This window comes from Macrobrachium rosenbergii, chromosome 45, assembly GCF_040412425.1.
Source record: "Macrobrachium rosenbergii isolate ZJJX-2024 chromosome 45, ASM4041242v1, whole genome shotgun sequence".
Lineage (NCBI taxonomy): Eukaryota > Metazoa > Arthropoda > Malacostraca > Decapoda > Palaemonidae > Macrobrachium > Macrobrachium rosenbergii.
The window spans coordinates 18,251,661-18,270,048 of record NC_089785.1 but is presented as its reverse complement, the minus strand read 5'-3'; the positions used below and the strand labels follow the sequence as shown (position 1 = coordinate 18,270,048).

Genomic DNA, 18,388 nt, shown 5'->3' with positions numbered 1-18,388 from the left:
TATATATATATATATATATATATATATATATATATATATATATAAAGTAAAAAATATATGTTTTTCCACGCTTCATTACATTTTGCTGTACGAATCTCACTATGATAATAAACTTCCGCCCGTACAGATGGCGCTACCTGTCTCACAAGGACACCGAAAGAAAACCCGTACTAGTGTCTTCACCATCCTTGTTTTTTTCCAGAGTAAGAAATATATTGCCGTTTCTTTCCCCTAGTGGCCGTCGATCCGAGAAGAACCTACAACTATTCTTTGTGGATTGAAAGAGTATTCCTTTAATCATTTTAATTTTTAAGGTTCGGGCTAGTTTGAGTTCGTGTTGATAGATTTTGTTTTTATTGCTAATGTACTGTATGTTAGGTTTGGTACTGTTGAATAGTGTACAAGTTTAGTGTTATTTTCAAGTGACCCCAAGCATGGTACTTTGATGAATGTTTTGCTTGTCAATTATAGATGAAAAAATGTGGAGGTTTTTTATATTCTGGCAAATGTTGTGTCCAAATAACTGTTAGTCTGTTTTATTAGTAGGTTACGATTACAACCCTAGGTTTAGTCTTCCCCACACTGGCGGCATGCTACAGTAGAGGCTAGGCCAAAGTATTTTGTAATAGCTGAACTCTTTACTTGGACTTCCGCCTTCGTTGTAACAAATAGTTTGTCTGAAATGGACCCTTTACTACCTTAACGCAGACTTTGTTTCCGTAACCTCAGATACCAGAAATATTTCAGGGTGTTACACTCGTTTTTTTTCCACGGTGCTGAACTTAACAAGACTCTACAGTTTTTTGGTTGCTAATTATGAATTTTCCTTTCATTTTTGGCGCTCGAGCCTAATTAACCTTGAATTAACCCCTGAAGTCCATCCAACAAGGGGCTTCCATACGCGATCTTCACAAGACAGAGCACGGCTACATACGTCTGTTTCGAACGGTTCATATCCCGTCCGACAAGTGCAATAACTTGTTAACGTATGGGTAACCAGCCCCGCCCCCGGCCAGTACTAAAACGGCGAAGGGACATTCCATTTGGCCGACAACAAACAGATGCACCACCAGTATCAGAACCCCTGAAAGCGTAGAAAAAATCAGTTGAAAAGGTAAAAACAGGCGCGGAGCTAATGTACAGAATTACTTTGGGAGGACTGACAAAAATGTACACTTTATGACAGTGTGGATTTGACAGCTAATATGGACTGTGCCGTATAAAATCATAGTGTCTGCATTATTGTGTAGTGTGTACACATGGCGAGTCAGCTGGTCTCGCAGAGAGCTTTCGAATGACTGAAACCTTAAAACAAATGAAGAAACAGTAAATAGTCTACTTGTGCTACTTTGAAAGCAGCTGTTCTAGAAATTTCGTTAAAAACCGCTGCGACAATACAGTTTAATTCGGTTATTTCCGTAATGGTGTCGTCTGGTATCGTTGAATAATTCAGTTAAATAAAATCCCCTTCTAGAAAAAGGGTATTGGTTGGCTTTTGGTGTAAATGATTTGAAATGGTTGAACATCGTTAGCATCAGATGAGAGATTTACGCTATGAGCACACCTGAGTGGGTCCTGGATTTACCTAGAAGTGTGGTGTTGACATTTCTGAGAATGGGGGTGGGGGGAGTGTTTATGGGGTGTTGGGTGGGGTAAGCGAGGTTTTATGTAGGTTATTTTCACTATCTCAAGCTGGAGTGACTGATACACCGACTATAATTTCTGTACTTACACAACGCCCCAAACCTAAGTTTAGCCTTAATTTTTACTCTTTAATAAATTTGTGAAAACGTTTGACCCAACCCGTTTAGTTACACCTATGGGATATGACGTCGAAGTCTAATGGAATTAAACACTAAACTAATGATCTCGGCAACGGATACGGACCGGTTCATTTAGAGGACTGCTAGAGATACGTAATGCCGGTCGTATTTTATACAAAACCTAATACCCACTGTAGGCTGAAATGTGGAAATAAAAGCATTACGGACCCCCACAATTAAAATATCGCTGCGCTCGACAGTTCCGACAGCGTACGGTACACTTAACAAATGTACTTTAGTGAGTTTGTGATATCAAATACAGTACAGTCGATTCTGACCATGTTGTCGTTGGTACATTTTTTTCATCCCTGTCAGACTGGATATAATGGAGTAAGGAAGTTACGTGCTAACGAAAGGCTGGTATCGTCCTAATGACCGTTTGTTTATTAGCCACAACATTGGTCCCATACACGAGGCCTATTAAGATTTCAGTATATAAATTAGTAGTTCGATATATTGGTTTGTTAATACTGTTTCCTGTTATATTGAACTTGATTGCCTTCAGTCTGATGAGTTTTATTTGGCTGTCTACGACTGTTGTACATGAAATATAGTTCTACCAGTTCCCAACAAGACTATAACTTGCCTCTGGAAAATGCCAGTGTTGCTCCGAACCATTCAACACGGAACATAACAAAATATAAAATATTAAGAATTTAGATAAAAGAGTGAATGACAGCTTAATTGTGGAGACCAGGGACCCTGGTTACCCAAGGGGAACCTGCTCGGGTCTCTTCTGTAGAAGCTTGGAGACAGGGTACCCCTTTCCGTTTAATGTGCCATCCACTCACTTCAAATGGAGTACTGTATGTGTCTTATTTTTTTGTATGCATGCCATTTGATGCCACCTTTCCCAATATCTTTGTTGAATGTTTTAGATTATTTTGAATCATATTATTGCAATGTGGAAATAAGTTTGTTCCTACACTGGCTTATAAGGGGCGGAATTAGACCTACTTATAGAAATGCCAAAACCGTTTGAATCCAATCCTCGAGATTCTATTGGGCCAAAAGTTGGCTAAATTTTACTTCTGAGGGCGGCTGAGCACACTATTTTTTTTCCTGGGGCAGTAACCCCCTCTCTCTCTCTCTCTCTCTCTCTCTCTCTCTCTCTCTCTCTCTCTCTCTCTCTCTCTCTCTCTCTCTGTTTGTGGTTTCATCCCGGAAATTAGTTGCCAATGTCAAAATTGATTGCCAATTTCGAAATTGCTGATTTTTCCTGCTCTCTCAAAATATTATTGTTCCTTTTAATGAATTACTGTTTTTTTTTTTTTTCGGGAAGAAGCACGGGATTTGATTGGAATCTTTCCTCAAAAGGGATATTGTTGTGTTAAGATTCTATTAAGGCAATTTCCTTGTTTTGATATGAGAGCTAGTCAAGCCACGTAAGACTGTATTAATTAGGCAAATTTAGAATAAAACTTAACGTGAGGGTTCTTCCTTCTATGCGTTCTAAGTCCACATCACAGTAAAAGAATAAAAGTTTATCTATGCGCGTTGGTTTAGTCATTTTTTTTTATAGAAGCTTGAAAATTTCTCCAAAATATCCGTCAGTGCACCTCACGTGGTGCACTGTAGGCATTACCTTAAGGGTATTTGCAGAGTCCCTTTGGCCCCTAGCTGTACCTCCGTTCATATTCTCTCTTTTCCATCTTTGATTTTCCATCCTCTGCTAACAATTGTTTCCTAGTGCAACTGAGAGGTTTTCCTCTTGTTACACCTTTCAAAACTCAGTCATTTTCCCTTTCAGCACTAAATGACCTCATAGGTCCCAGTGTTTGGCCTTTGGCCTAAATTCTGTTCTGTTTCTATCTCCAAAATATTTTTCTTGAACAGCTTGCTGGGGCGTTACCCATGGATGTTGAACAATTACAATTATAATTCATATGTGGAAGTAAGCAGACATGCTTCTGATAAGGAATCCCGGTCACATTTCTGGTAACATACTAAATCTTATGTTAACAGGAATGTTAGCTGAAGTTCAAGCATATCTTCAAAGATATTCAAATAGTTTACTTCCAGAATTTTTCCTCCTGATATTCAGTATCAGTCCCGCAATAATCGTAAGATTCTAGCATAGTCTGAATGTCTCATTGTTGGTAACTATTCTTCCATGACAGCTAGTGATGAATTGCAGTGATTCGCAGTTTTTATTTTTTAAATTAAATGGAGAAGTAGAAGGCCGACAGTCAGAGGTAGTCTACGATGGTGTAACAGTTGAGACAGTGAGGTTTTCAGGAAGGGCATGTTATCGACCTTCAACAAAAATTTTAAGGTGATGGCAACAGAGATGGTCTTAGTTGAACCTAAGCCTGTATTGCCCATGTTTCACTGTGCTATGATCAATTTTCAGTAGGTTTTCGAATGGCTATTTCAGTGAATAAGTTTTTCTATTGGGCTGTGTATTATGATTTTCAATAAAAGGAATGCATGAAGCAAAAAAAAAATCGTTATTTAATCTTGATTTCTGACAGATACCATGGTTTGATGCCGAGTGAAGTCCAGCATCTGAGTTTTTTAGAGAAAGTAACTTGCTTGACTCTCAAACTAAATTTTCTTATGCATTGCTGTTATAATAAGTTTTTAGATACATTGCTGTTATAATAAGTTGTTAGATATATTGCTGTTACAATAAATTTTTAAATACATTGCTGTTACAATAAATTTTTAGATACATTGTTGCTGAAAGAATTTGCATAATTTTTCCAGTTATAGTTGTGCAACTTGCAATTTGAAATATGTAATTTTAACTACTTTTCTGTAATCTTCCCCTTGATGAGGCCATTGATATTTTACTAACATTTAATTTTCCTCAGGATAATTGCGCTGTGATTTGGTACTAAATGGCACCATAGTGGAAGCTCTTCTGGAAGACTCGACTCCAGAGCAATAAAGTGGACGCTCTTCTGGAAGACTCGACTCCAGAGCAATAAAGTGGAAGCTCTTCTGAAAGACTCTACTCCAGAGCAATAAAGTGGAAGCTCTCTTCTGGAAACTCGACTCCAGAGCAGTAAAGTGGAAGCTCTCTTCTGGAAGACTCGACTCCAGAGCAATAAAGTGGAAGCTCTCTTCTGGAAGACTCGACTCCAGAGCAATAAAGTGGAAGACTCGGCTCTTCTGGAAGAGCTCTCTTCTGGAAGACTGACTCCAGAGCAATAAACTGGAAGCTCTCTTTTTGAAGACTAAACTGGAAGACTCTCGACCAGAGCAATAAAATGGAAGCTCTTCTGGAAGACTATACTCCAGAGCAATAAAGTGGAAGCTCTCTTCTGGAAGACTCGACTCCAGTGCAATAAAGTGGAAGCTCTTCTGGAAGACTCGACCCCAGAGCAATAAATTGGAAGCTCTCTTCTGGAAGACTCGACTCCAGAGCAATAAAGTGGAAGCTGTCTTCTGGAAGACTCGACTCCAGAGCAATAAAGTGGAAGCTGTCTTCTGGAAGACTCGACTCCAGAGCAATAAAGTGGAAGCTGTCTTCTGGAAGACTCGACTCCAGAGCAATAAAGTGGAAGCTGTCTTCTGGAAGACTCGACTCCAGAGCAATAAAGTGGAAGCTGTCTTCTGGAAGACTCTACTCCAGAGCAATAAAATGGGAGCTCTTCTGGAAGACTCTACTCCAGAGCAATAAAGTGGAAGCTCTTCTGGAAGACTCTCCTCCAGAGCAATAAAGTGGAAGCTCTTCTGGAAGACTCTACTCCAGAGTAATAAAGTGGAAGCTCTTCTGGAAGACACTACTCCAGAGCAATAAAGTGAAAGCTCTCTTCTGGAAGACTCTACTCCAGAACAATAAAGTGAAAGCTCTCTTCTGGAAGACTCTACTCCAGAGCAATAAAATGGAATCTCTTCTGGAAGACTCTACTCCAGAACAATAAAGTGAAAGCTCTCTTCTGGAAGACTCTACTCCAGAGCAATAAAATGGAATCTCTTCTGGAAGACTCTACTCCAGAGCAATAAAGTGGAATCTCTTCTGGAAGACTCTCCTCCAGAGCAATAAAGTGGAATCTCTTCTGGAAGAGACTACTCCAGAGTAATAAAGTGGAAGCTCTCTTCTGGAAGACTCTACACCAGAGCAGTAAAGTGGAAGCTCTTCTGGAAGACTCTACTCCAGAGCAGTAAAGTGAAAGCTCTCTTCTGGAAGACTGGACTCTGGAGCAATAAAGTGGAAGCCCTTCTGGAAGACTGGACTCTGGAGCAATAAAGTGGAATCTCTTCTGGAAGAGACTACTCCAGAGCAATAAAGTGGAAGCTCTTCTGGAAGACTCTCCTCCAGAGCAATAAAGTGGAAGCTCTCTTCTGGAAGACTTTACTCCAGCAAGTGGAAGTTCTTCTGGAAGACTCTACTCCAGGGCAATAAAATGGAAGCTCTTCTGGAAGACTGTACTCCAGAGCAATAAAGTGGAATCTCTTCTGGAAGACACTACTCCAGAGCAATGAAGTGGAAGCTCTTTTCTGGAAACTCTACTCCAGAGCAATAAAGTGGAATCTCTTGTGGAGGACTCTACTCCAGAGCAATAAAGTGGAATCTCTTCTGGAAGACTCTACTCCAGAGCAATGAAGTGGAAGCTCTCTTCTGGAAGACTCTACTCCAGAGCAATGAAGTGGAAGCTCTCTTCTGGAAGACTCTACTCCAGACCAATAAAGTGGAAGCTCTCATCTGGAAGACTCTACTCCAGAGCAGTCAAGTGGGAGTTCTTCTGGAAGACTTTGCTCCAGAGCAATCAAGTGGAAGCTCTTCTGGAAGACTCAACTCCAGAGCAGTAAGAGCAATTCAGGATTTTTTATCAAAGGAAGGAAATATTAAAAATTCCAGAATAACTTCTAGCAAAAAAGGCAAGCATGTTTTGGCAACAGTTTTGTCCATTTCTACAGACCTACAACTTGGATGCACAGAAATCTCTGTAAGTTTTAATACTGAACTTTTTTGGTGTGTTTTACTTAGCTGGCATTGAAACATTTTTAAATCTTAAAGTTGTGCCAATTTTTTTAAAGATTTAAAATCAGAGTACTAATAAATTAAGCAATAAATGAGTCTCCATTAATTTTTTTTTTTTTGGGGGGAGCGGCTCCTGTAAACTTGATTACGATAGATTCTTGAAATTAGGAAACTTTTCGTCTGCACTTGTAGCATTAAGAATCTGTTTTGCAGGATGGGCCATCTAGTTTTTGGATGTCTGTTGTACATTAAATCATCTAACATCTGGAGACGTCTACGCTAAAAATAAATCAAGAGAAAGCTAGAGATTTCAATTTGTGGGCTGAAGAAACAAAATTTTCTGTAAGTACCAATATCAGGTTAAATGAGTTATTTTGATTAAAATTACGATAATTTGCCTATGAAAGAAATGATCACGGAGAAAGTTTTTGATTTGTTAAAACTGTTAGATATTAGACATTATACACCATGGTAGTAAAAAAAAAAAAAATGACAAGTTGCCAAAATTGTGGCGGCTTTAGGGAATTAACATTGGGGTATTCTGTAAGTATCTTATAAAGTACGTATAATTACATTACTTGGAAATTCTTGTAAGTCCGAAAAATCCACTGAATACCGCACTAAAATTCATGCAAAGGAAAACTCAGTGGTCCTTAGAACTAAAACAGTTCTTAGAATGTAGTAAATCTGTAAAGGAATGTTATTAAAGTTGATAGTCTAACAAAACTGACAGCATTTGATTAGCCGAGACATATATGAAAATTTCCTTTGTTCGTGAAGGCATATTTTCTAATTTGTAAGATTAATGTCCTCGGAAACTATTAAAAGTATAAATTGGTGTTACGATGGCAACACTGTGTAAATGAATTGGTAAAATCTCTTAAGGGGCAAGTGGCATTCCATTCTGTTCAGAACCTACAGTATGCCATTCTGTTCAAAACCTTTTCTGTTATCAGAGTTCACCTGCTTTCTTTTAGGTAACCGCAGCAGTATGTATACCTTGGTGTTTGTTCAGTCACGCTTCAATATTTTTTATTGTTGAAGCTGTAGCCATTGTGCTGTCTTTAGAGGGCGTGTACACGCACTGTTTGATATGCATATTCAATGTTGTTCATTTTGAAGTTTTTCCAGAGTAGTTCTGCTTGCTGGAAGTTTCTGATCATAACTATAATTGTTAATGCTGAAGGCTTGTTTTTCTGTGTTCTGGTCTTACTAGAGTGTATCACGCTTTTATGATGCTTAGTTTGGACGACTTTCAAAGCACGAAATTTATGCTGAAAAAGTAGGGGGTGTAGCTGGTCACTTGTTATAGATGTGCTGTCTTACTTGCCTAGACGTAATGCCATCTTTAGTAAGTTCTGGAACTTTCTTGAATTCAGTATTTGAAATTGGTCTTTTGTTCAACAACTTTAAAACGGCAGTAAATTGTTGCATGTCAAATTTACTTGGAAGTTTAGAAGAATTACAGTATAACCTTTAGTTTTTATTATTATTAACTGTGGTTATTTGCAACTGTGAATGAAGGTTGCATCCTGAAGTAGTGTCGTGCCAGTAAAAGTATTTCTTTTTAAGGTGCAGAAAGAACTTTAAGAATTACTGACTGGATATACTGTAGATAGGTAAAATGCTTAATCGATGTATAAGACTAATATCGATTGGTCTACCTCCTAAATTTTAATAACTTTTTTTTTTCTCTCACGAGTTACTAGTAGTTGTTCTCCTGCCTTATATAGGGAGTGGTCCTTGCTTATATAAAGGTCGTTCCTTTTGTGAAGGTGGTTGTTCTCCTTCTGCTTTCATTGAAACTGTCCTTCCTTTGCCTTGAGTTTCTGAGCCTTTCTGTTAGTCAATGCTTTTCTGTCATACTACAACTGAGAATAGTCTATTTTCGTAATATCTAGGTAGGTTTTTTTTGGGGGGGGGGGGTGGGGTGGGGTGCTCAGTGCCAGATACCAAATATACTGTAATTCACTGCATTTACAATTCTGCCACTGGACAACCAGTACTACTCATGGGCACTTCCAGATCTGCACGGAGAGTAGCGAAAAAACTTTTTACTACTTAATGGCCGTCAAGATGTTTAGAGCCGAGTCTACCAATTATTTGTCAGACATTTTGTTGCTTTGCAAAAATCATAGACATGTTTCTTTGCTGCATTTGCATACAGTTGTTAGCTCGTATCTGTACATCAAAGTGACAGTTCATTTAAGGTCATTTCTTTATAACCGTAACCACCGTTGCCTTTGATGATGAAAAGTTCATGTTAATTTCAACACGGCTGACCACACAAATTTGGACTGTACTGTATATGATAAGGGTAGGTCAGAGTGGTTGGTCACATGCGACTTCCAAAATATTTGCAATGTAATTTTAAATTTGGCAGGCCTTGATGAGAATACTGGTTTACAGCAGTCTTGATCTTTGCAGGTTTCTCACAGAGCGAGAGTTGTGGAGAAATTTGGACTTCAGCGTGGTTGTACACCTGCGATGCCAGTTCTTGAAATCTTGGCCACATGGAGAAGATTGGATGTCAAGTTTTAGGATTTGTATGAGCAAAGACGTTTGTAGAGGGAACTTAATTGTTGAAGCATTAACATCAGGAGTGCCAAAGCATCAATGCGATAACTAAAATAGTACAATAATGATTGGGGATATCTTATTCACTTATAGAACGCTTAGCGTACTTCCTGAAAATTCCATTTCAGTTTTCTGTAAAAGAAAACTATTGTGCTGGCTTTGTCTGTCTGTCCGCACTTTTTTCTGTCCGCCCCCAGATCTTATAAACTACTGAGGCTATAGGGCTGCAGATTGGTATGTTAATCATCTACCCTCCAATCATCAAACATACCAAATTGCAGCCCTTTAGCCTCAATAGTTAGTTTTTATTTTATTTAAGATTAAAATTAGATACATTTTCGGTGGCTTTAATTATACGCTATACAGAAAACTCAATTGCGGATTTTTTGTTTTTTTTAGATGCTGGCCCGTTTTTTTAGATGCTGACCCGTTTTTTTTAGATGCTGACCCATTGTAAAGATTGTTACCAAAGGTATATTTTCAGGATCATCAGCCATTTAAGAAAGCAGCGAGGGGTTAAGAATCGGCACTTGAAGCTATAGGTATCAGAGGCGAGATGAACACATGGTTGTGAAAACTAAGTTGAACACAGGATGAGGATAAAGTCATTCAGGAGTTGATCTGACCTTCCATTATAAGATACATTGGTTACCAACAATCTATAGGTAAATATCTTCATCCATCTCAATATCAATCTATAGGTAAATATCTTCATCCATCTCAATATCAAATTACAGAGAAGTTAATCATACAATCATTTTTCCCAAGTCTTCATTGCTAAAATATAGTACCGTACAAACGATTAGCTTGAGTTAGTATTGTACCATCTCTTACTAGAGTTGTTCATTTAAGTATTCAAGTTGGTGTATGAACTGAAGTTGTTTAGTACATTAAAATATGGATCGATACCATGTTACCTCCTCTATCTTACGATAATTAAAATATTTTTGTCTTAAACTTGTTTAAAGCAGGCAGATTATCTCTAAGATATTTTATGGCTTTGATATAAATCTAAAAGTCTGTAGTTCAAAATGTTTTCATCATAATTAATGATTTAAACAAATATCTGTATGGTTGTCTGAAGTCTTAAGTAAAACTTTACTTAATGGTTTTAAAAGATTAAACATCTTGGTTTTAAAAGACTAAACATCTTGATTTCTATGTAGCTGGGAGTTCCGTAAATTATATAATTACTTTATTTCCAGAGCCTTCATAAAGTGAGGAAGTGAAAAATGTCAATGACTAGGGGAAACTTCAGAAGGTTGTATTGAAGACAATTGTTGACTATATTTTAAAACAACGCGGGCAAATCGTAAACATGTTGCAGGGAAGAATTACTGAAGTGAGATGACAGCCAACACGACTGTCCCAGAGAAATTCTGCAACTCTTAGTAGGAGATTGCTGAAGAAAAGTGTCCTTACACTTGGGGAGCGTTCATAGTACCGCTCCAGTCTAGTGAAGGACTGAAGATAATGCATAAATATGCATATATGTGAGAATAACAATAACTTGACAGCATACGGTTTTATTTCGAGAAGTATATATATCCAGTTATCGAACACAGATGTCTGTTAGAGAAAAAGTGGATCAAATACAAACAATATAACGACACTGATTCTCAAATACAAACAAATGTACTTCTATAATGACTACTTCTATAATGACACTGATTCTCATTTAAGTGTTTTTATAACATTTGAAAATATTTTCTGCTTCACAATAAGTGACTCCAAATTAAAAAAATTTCCCAGAAATATTTCTCCATTTCATGTCCAGAAAATTAACCCGAGAAGCTGAACCAGCTTCCACGACACCTAAACTCCACTGGCAGAATAAACGAGAAACTTTTCAGAAATCAAAGCACTGGACCGACAGCTAAAGGCAACTCTTCTGCAATGAAAAACTATACCTTAATTTGTATAGATAAATGCTCTCTTTTTACGTATTTGCAATACGCTCTTTTGTGATGCGCTATCATTTGTAAGCTTGTCCCCAAACTTCTCTACAGTTTTTGTGTACCACTCTGTGTTGACAGTCATCCATTTCTGGGAACATCTTGCAGATGAACATGGGTGTTTTTGTATATTATATACAGTATTTCATTAGAGGATCACCAAACCCAGTCTAGGCCCGACAAAAGGCAGTAGCGTAAACTGTTCGTGATTGACTGTCATTACACTGTCCCTCCTGCAAGAAAAAAAATTAGGTTGATACACATAATCATTCATTTATAAATAATCAAATATATTTTAGTTCTTAAAATTTACATCTAATCAAATAAAAATTGTTTTAAAATACATTATATTTTACCTCTTAGAAAATTTCATTATCAGCAAGAAAAACATTATCAAAAATACATTATGCTTACATCTAGAAAATTTCATTATCACTTGTGAAAAAAGTTGTCAAATTAAAATAAATATGGAATTTTAGAAAATGTTAAATGAATCTGGCTGGGAAAGTCCCAGCTGCAATACCGTAGCCTGTTACATAAACCTGCTAGTTCATCAGGTTTCTTTAATGAAGTCTCCAGATTGGTTATGTGAATTTGGTTTTGGTTATGTGAATTTGGTGGTTGTGAATTTGGTTTTAATGTTTAACTAAATAAATTTGGTAATGAAATTCGCAAATATTAATGCCAAACTATCACGTAAAACATAACTTCCATGAAAATGAAATCCTGACGTAAATATCAGTTTACAGACCCATACTTTTCATCAGCAACTCCTGCTTACGACAGTTGCTAACAATCAATTGGCCATCTGATTTTAATGGTTTAATATTTAAAGCTCTCTCTCCTTAACAAGTTTTATATTTCTTAAGAGTATACGACAAATGACAAATTTCTGTTGATTTCAGAACCAAACAGTACGTTCATCAGAAATGTAAAGTTACAAGTTAAGAGGTTTATCAAACCTACCCCTGAGTTCACGTGGGTGTGACTTTTGACATAGGCCTTTAACGTTAAAATCAGAAAATCAAATTTTCTATGGATCTTAAATCATTAACACTACCTCGATTAAAAATACATAGCTACAAGGAGTGAGCTGTTTCTTTTATTCATTAACCTGAAAATACGAATCAAGAGAAAACCCTTCTTAGGTACTCGCATTCTTTTAAGCTCCTCAATTCAGTGCTATCCTTCAGTCCCTAACTGCCTCGTCTTCCTAGATTAAGCCAACCTTGTGCTGGGACGGGGTCTGCTCGAGTCCAACCCGTAGCAGACAATCAGAATCCTGTGTGAAAAAAAAATAAGCAGAGACCACCAAAAAATTAAAAAATGAATTAATTTAGACTGGCGCCACGGTGAAATGACCCTGTGGGTCCCAGTGCTTGGCTTTATGCCCAAATCACATATTTCATTCCACTTTGAAATGGATCAGATTCCATTCCACTGTTAATTGGCTCAGATACCATTTCTCCTAGCTACTTGTCAACTCTTTAACCATGGTCTTCCTGCTAATTTCATGTCTAAGGCTGCGTCCACACGAACGAGCTTTGTTCGATGTGACGTCAGGGGCGGAGAAACAACGGGCAAAGTTGTCTTTACCCGCTGTTTCTCCGCTTCTGACGTCACATCGAACAAAGTTCGGTCGTGTGGACGCAGCCTTAAGCCCTGTCCACACTAGCGGGCACTGCCCGACGGGCAAACACTGTTCCCATAACCCGTTCCACTATACTGACCGACCGAGTATCGAGCCAGAACGATGCGATTGTCTGGTAACGCTGCTTCAGAAGCGAGAGAAAATATAAACAGCTGGAAGTGCCCGACGGGCATGCCTGCTAGTGTGGACAGGCCATAAGCGAGTCATAATTTGACAAAGTGAGACTCGACGCGGTCTGATTCAAATTAAAAGATGATTATGCTCGGATATGGATATAGAGAGACAAGACACCAACTATCCAAACTTGGAGAAGACGTAAAACTTTTATTCCTAATCTCTCTCCGTGTGCAACAAAAAATTACAACATCAACAATAAAGGAGTTAATTAGTTTGGCTAACATTTGCACCTATTACGCCCTTTTTGATGTCGGGCCTCACAGGTCATTCTTCTGTTCATCTGGCTCGTATGGAGTGCTTACCAAAAATACCTTTCAAAAATTTAAAATTTATCACGCTAGTTTCAACTCTGCTTCTCAAAATAACGCTGAGATCTGTTCAACATATTCACAGCATGAACACTGATAAATTTTTTAAAAAATCAACCTACAGTAGTCTTCCTAATTCCAAAATATTTTTGACCCAGCTACTTCAAGTCTCATTAATTTCAATTGTATCTTCAAGTTCTTACCTTTACACATTCCAGTCGCCTCAGAGTCAGCCTAGCAGCCTAGTTTCACAATCTGTTTTTTTGATGACTTGTCATAATATACAGTAGTCTCCCTGAGTTTCACCTGAAAAAGTTAAAATAAAACTTTGAAATATTTTGACAGTAAAAATATGTATAAACAGAATTATTGTCCCCACTAAGTTGCAAGACTTGACTCTTCCTTTTTCTCACACCTTTGTAAAGTAAATTCAAAATAACTTGATGGAATTGGCTACGGCTTGTATGTATGATACATCTGAATCAGCTTTTGACTCAACCAAATTGTTTTATCTTAACTTTTGAACATTTATCTCAAACAGGTTTTAAGTTTTATATCAACCAAATAATGTTTTGGGTGTAACATTAAGTACCGTATATATCAACCAAATAATATTTTAGGTGTAACATTAAGTTTATATCAACCAATATTGTTTTAGGTGTAATACTGACAGTTGCCCTTGTATAACCTACTTCAAACCAACCTCAGGAGTTACGCAATATCCTTTTGCAAGCGACGCTCCTGCCAGTTATTGAGTACCCATTTCTACAGGACTGACCAACAGCCCACACGATAATGGGCCACAGTGAGACCGGTCAATACATGGCAATGAGCAATGCATTCTTCATGATCTTTCTCCCGGCACCCGAGTTTCCAGTCTCCTCGGAAGGGGGCTTAAATCATCCTCAGAAGGGGGCTTAAATCCTCAGAAGGGGACTTCAATCCTCATCCTCAGAAGGGGGGCTTCAATCCTCATCCTCAGAAGGGGGCCTTCAATCCTCATCCTCAGAAGGGGGGCTTCAATCATCATCCTCAGAAGGGGGTCTTCAATCATCATCCTCAGAAGGGGGGCTTCAATCATCATCCTCAGAAGGGGGCTTCAATCATCATTCTCAGAAGGGGCTTCAATCATCATCCTCAGAAGGGGGCTTCAATCATCATCCTCAGAAGGGGGCTTCAATCATCATCCTCAGAAGGGGGCTTCAATCATCATCCTCAGAAAAATCATCCTCAGAAGGGGGCTTCAATCATCATCCTCAGAAGGGGGCTTCAATCATCATCCTCAGAAGGGGACTTCAAATCATCCTCAGAAGGGGGCTTCAATCATCATCCTCAGAAGGGGGCTTCAATCATCATCCTCAGAAGGGGGCTTCAATCATCATCCTCAGAAGGGGGCTTCAATCATCATCCTCAGAAGGGGGCTTCAATCATCATCCTCAGAAGGGGGCTTCAATCATCATCCTCAGAAGGGGGCTTCAATCATCATCCTCAGAAGGGGGGCTTCAATCATCATCCTCAGAAGGGGGCTTCAATCATCATCCTCAGAAGGGGGCTTCAATCATCATCCTCAGAAGGGGGGCTTCAATCATCATCCTCAGACGGAGGGCTTCAATCCTCCTCCTCAGACGGAGGGCTTCAATCCTCCTCCTCAGACGGAGGGCTTCAATCCTCCTCCTCAGACGGAGGGCTTCAATCCTCCTCCTCAGACGGAGGGCTTCAATCCTCCTCCTACGGAGGGCTTCAATCCTCCTCCTCAGACGGAGGGCTTCAATCCTCCTCCTCAGACGGAGGGCTTCAATCCTCCTCCTCAGACGGAGGGCTTCAATCCTCCTCCTCAGACGGAGGGCTTCAATTCTCCTCCTCAGACGGAGGGCTTCAATCCTCCTCCTCAGACGGAGGGCTTCAATCCAAAATATTTTTGACCCAGCCACTCCTCCTCAGACGGAGGGCTTCAATCCTCCTCCTCAGACGGAGGGCTTCAATCCTCCTCCTCAGACGGAGGGCTTCAATCATCCTCCTCAGACGGAGGGCTTCAATCATCCTCCTCAGACGGAGGGCTTCCATCCTCCTCCTCAGACGGAGGGCTTCCATCCTCCTCCTCAGACGGAGGGCTTCCATCCTCCTCCTCAGACGGAGGGCTTCCATCCTCCTCCTCAGACGGAGGGCTTCCATCCTCCTCCTCAGATGGAGGGCTTCCATCCTCCTCCTCAGACGGAGGGCTTCAATCCTCCTCCTCAGACGGAGGGCTTCAATCCTCCTCCTCAGACGGAGGGCTTCAATCCTCCTCCTCAGACGGAGGGCTTCAATCCTCCTCCTCAGACGGAGGGCTTCAATCCTCCTCCTCAGACGGAGGGCTTCAATCCTCCTCCTCAGACGGAGGGCTTCAATCCTCCTCCTCAGATGGAGGGCTTCAATCCTCCTCCTCAGACGGGAGGCTTCAATCCTCCTCCTCAGATGGGGGGCTTCAATCCTCCTCCTCAGTCGGGGGCTTCAATCCTCCTCCTCAGTCGGGGCTTCAATCCTCCTCCTCAGATGGGGGCTTCAATCCTCCTCCTCAGATGGGGCTTCAATCCTCCTCCTCAGATGGGGGCTTCAATCCTCCTCCTCAGAAGGGGGGCTTCAATCCTCCTCCTCAGAAGGGGGCTTCAATCCTCCTCCTCAGTTTTTCAATCCTCCTCCTCAGAAGGGGCTTCAATCCTCCTCCTCAGAAGGGGGCTTCAATCCTCCTCCTCAGAAGGGGGCTTCAATCCTCCTCCTCAGAAGGGGGCTTCAATCCTCCTCCTCAGAAGGGGCTTCAATCCTCCTCCTCAGAAGGGGGCTTCAACCATCATCCTCAGAAGGGGGCTTCAACCATCATCCTCAGAAGGGGGCTTCAACCATCATCCTCAGAAGGGGGCTTCAACCATCATCCTCAGAAGGGGGCTTCAACCATCATCCTCAGAAGGGGGCTTCCAACCATCATCCTCAGAAGGGGGCTTCAACCATCATCCTCAGAAGGGGGCTTCAACCATCATCCTCAGAAGAGGGGCTTCAACCATCATCCACAGAAGGATCATCCTCAGAAGGGGGCTTCAACCATCATCCTCAGAAGGGGGCTTCAACCATCATCCTCAGAAGGGGGCTTCAACCATCATCCTCAGAGGGGGCTTCAACCATCATCCTCAGAAGGGGGCTTCAACCATCATCCTCAGAAGGGGGCTTCAACCATCATCCTCAGAAGGGGGCTTCAACCATCATCCTCAGAAGGGGGCTTCAACCATCATCCTCAGAAGGGGGCTTCAACCATCATCCTCAGAAGGGGGCTTCAACCATCATCCTCAGAAGGGGGCTTCAACCATCATCCTCAGAAGGGGGCTTTAAACCATCATCCTCAGAAGGGGGCTTCAACCATCATCCTCAGAAGGGGGCTTCAACCATCATCCTCAGAAGGGGGCTTCAACCATCATCCTCAGAAGGGGGCTTCAACCATCATCCTCAGAAGGGGGTTTCAACCATCATCCTCAGAAGGGGGTTTCAACCATCATCCTCAGAAGGGGGTTTCAACCATCATCCTCAGAAGGGGGCTTCAATCCTCCTCAGAAGCGGGGCTTCAATCCTCCTCCTCAGAAGGGGGCTTCAATCCTCCTCCTCAGAAGGGGGGCTTCAATCCTCCTCCTCAGAAGGGGGGCTTCAATCATCCTCAGAAGGGGGGCTTCAATCATCATCCTCAGAAGATGGGCTTCAATCATCCTCCTCAGAAGGGGGCTTCAATCAGCCTTCAATCATCATCCTTAAAAAGGGGGCTTAAATTATCATCCTTAAAAAGGGGGCTTAAATTATCATCCTTAAAAAGGGGGCTTAAATTATCATCCTTAAAAAGGGGGCTTAAATTATCATCCTTAAAAAGGGGGGCTTAAACCATCCTCAAAAGGGGCGGCCTAGCCGTCCACATCCTTAAAAAGGGGGCTTAAATTATCATCCTTAAAAAGGGGGCTTAAATTATCATCCTTAAAAAGGGGGCTTAAATTATCATCCTTAAAAAGGGGGCTTAAATTATCATCCTTAAAAAGGGGGCTTAAATTATCATCCTTAAAAATCATCCTCAAAAGGAGCGCCTTAACCCATCCCCAGAAGGGCCTTAACTCATCCCCAGAATCTTAACTCATCCCCAGAAGGGGGCGCTTTAATCATCCCCAGAAGGGGGGCTTAACTCATCCCCAGAAGGGGCGCTTTAACTCATCCCCAGAAGGGGGCGCTTAACTCATCCCCAGAAATCTTAATCATTCCCAGAATCCCCAGGGGGCTTAACCCATCCCCAGAATAATCCATCCCCAGAAGGGGGGCCTTAACCCATCCTCAAGGGGCGCTTTAACTCATCCCCAGAAGGGGGGCTTAAATCATCCCCAGAAGGGGGCGCCTTAAATCATCCCCAGAAGGGGGGCTTAACTCATCCCAGAAGGGGGCTTAACTCATCCCAGAAGGGGGGCCTTAACTCATCCCCAGAAGGGGGCGCTTAACTCATCCCCAGAAGGGGGGCCTTAACTCATCCCCAGAAGCTTTAACTCATCCCCAGAAGGGGGCTTAACTCATCCCCAGAAGGGGGCTTAACTCATCCCCAGAAGGGGGGACTTAACTCATCCCCAGAAGGGGACTTAACTCATCCCCAGAAGGGGGGACTTAACTCATCCCCAGAAGGGGGCGCCTTAACTCATCCCCAGAAGGGGGCGCCTTAACTCATCCCCAGAAGGGGGCGCCTTAACTCATCCCCAGAAGGGGGCGCCTTAACTCATCCCCAGAAGGGGGCGCCTTAACTCATCCCCAGAAGGGGGCGCCTTAACTCATCCCCAGAAGGGGCGCCTTAACTCATCCCCAGAAGGGGGCGCCTTAACTCATCCTCAGAAGGGGGCCTTACCTCATCCTCAGAAGGGAGCTTAAATCATCCTCAGAAGGGGGCTTAAATCATCCTCAGGAGGAGACAAATCATT

General features: G+C 41.2%; 1 protein-coding gene and 1 long non-coding RNA gene across 2 annotated transcripts; both read left to right on the top strand.

Annotated features, from left to right (window-relative positions):
• Nucleotides 1–202: 202 nt before the first annotated feature.
• LOC136829729 (uncharacterized) lies at nucleotides 203–11,389 on the top strand. The gene is made up of 6 exons (XR_010850464.1): nucleotides 203–330; nucleotides 4,640–6,721; nucleotides 6,970–7,098; nucleotides 9,184–9,302; nucleotides 9,818–9,998; nucleotides 10,539–11,389. It is a non-coding gene; the product is annotated as an uncharacterized lncRNA (long non-coding RNA).
• Nucleotides 11,390–15,982: 4,593 nt separating this feature from the next.
• On the top strand, nucleotides 15,983–17,320 carry LOC136829953 (uncharacterized). The gene has a single exon (XM_067089129.1). The coding sequence runs from the start codon at nucleotides 15,983–15,985 to the stop codon at nucleotides 17,318–17,320; it is 1,338 nt and encodes a 445-aa protein (XP_066945230.1).
• The last annotated feature ends 1,068 nt before the right edge of the window (nucleotides 17,321–18,388 follow it).

Bases quoted from the DNA above. Each gene is read 5' to 3' on its own strand.
- LOC136829953 (XM_067089129.1), top strand. From the start codon at position 15,983: ATGGGGCTTCAATCCTCCTCCTCAGATGGGGGCTTCAATCCTCCTCCT.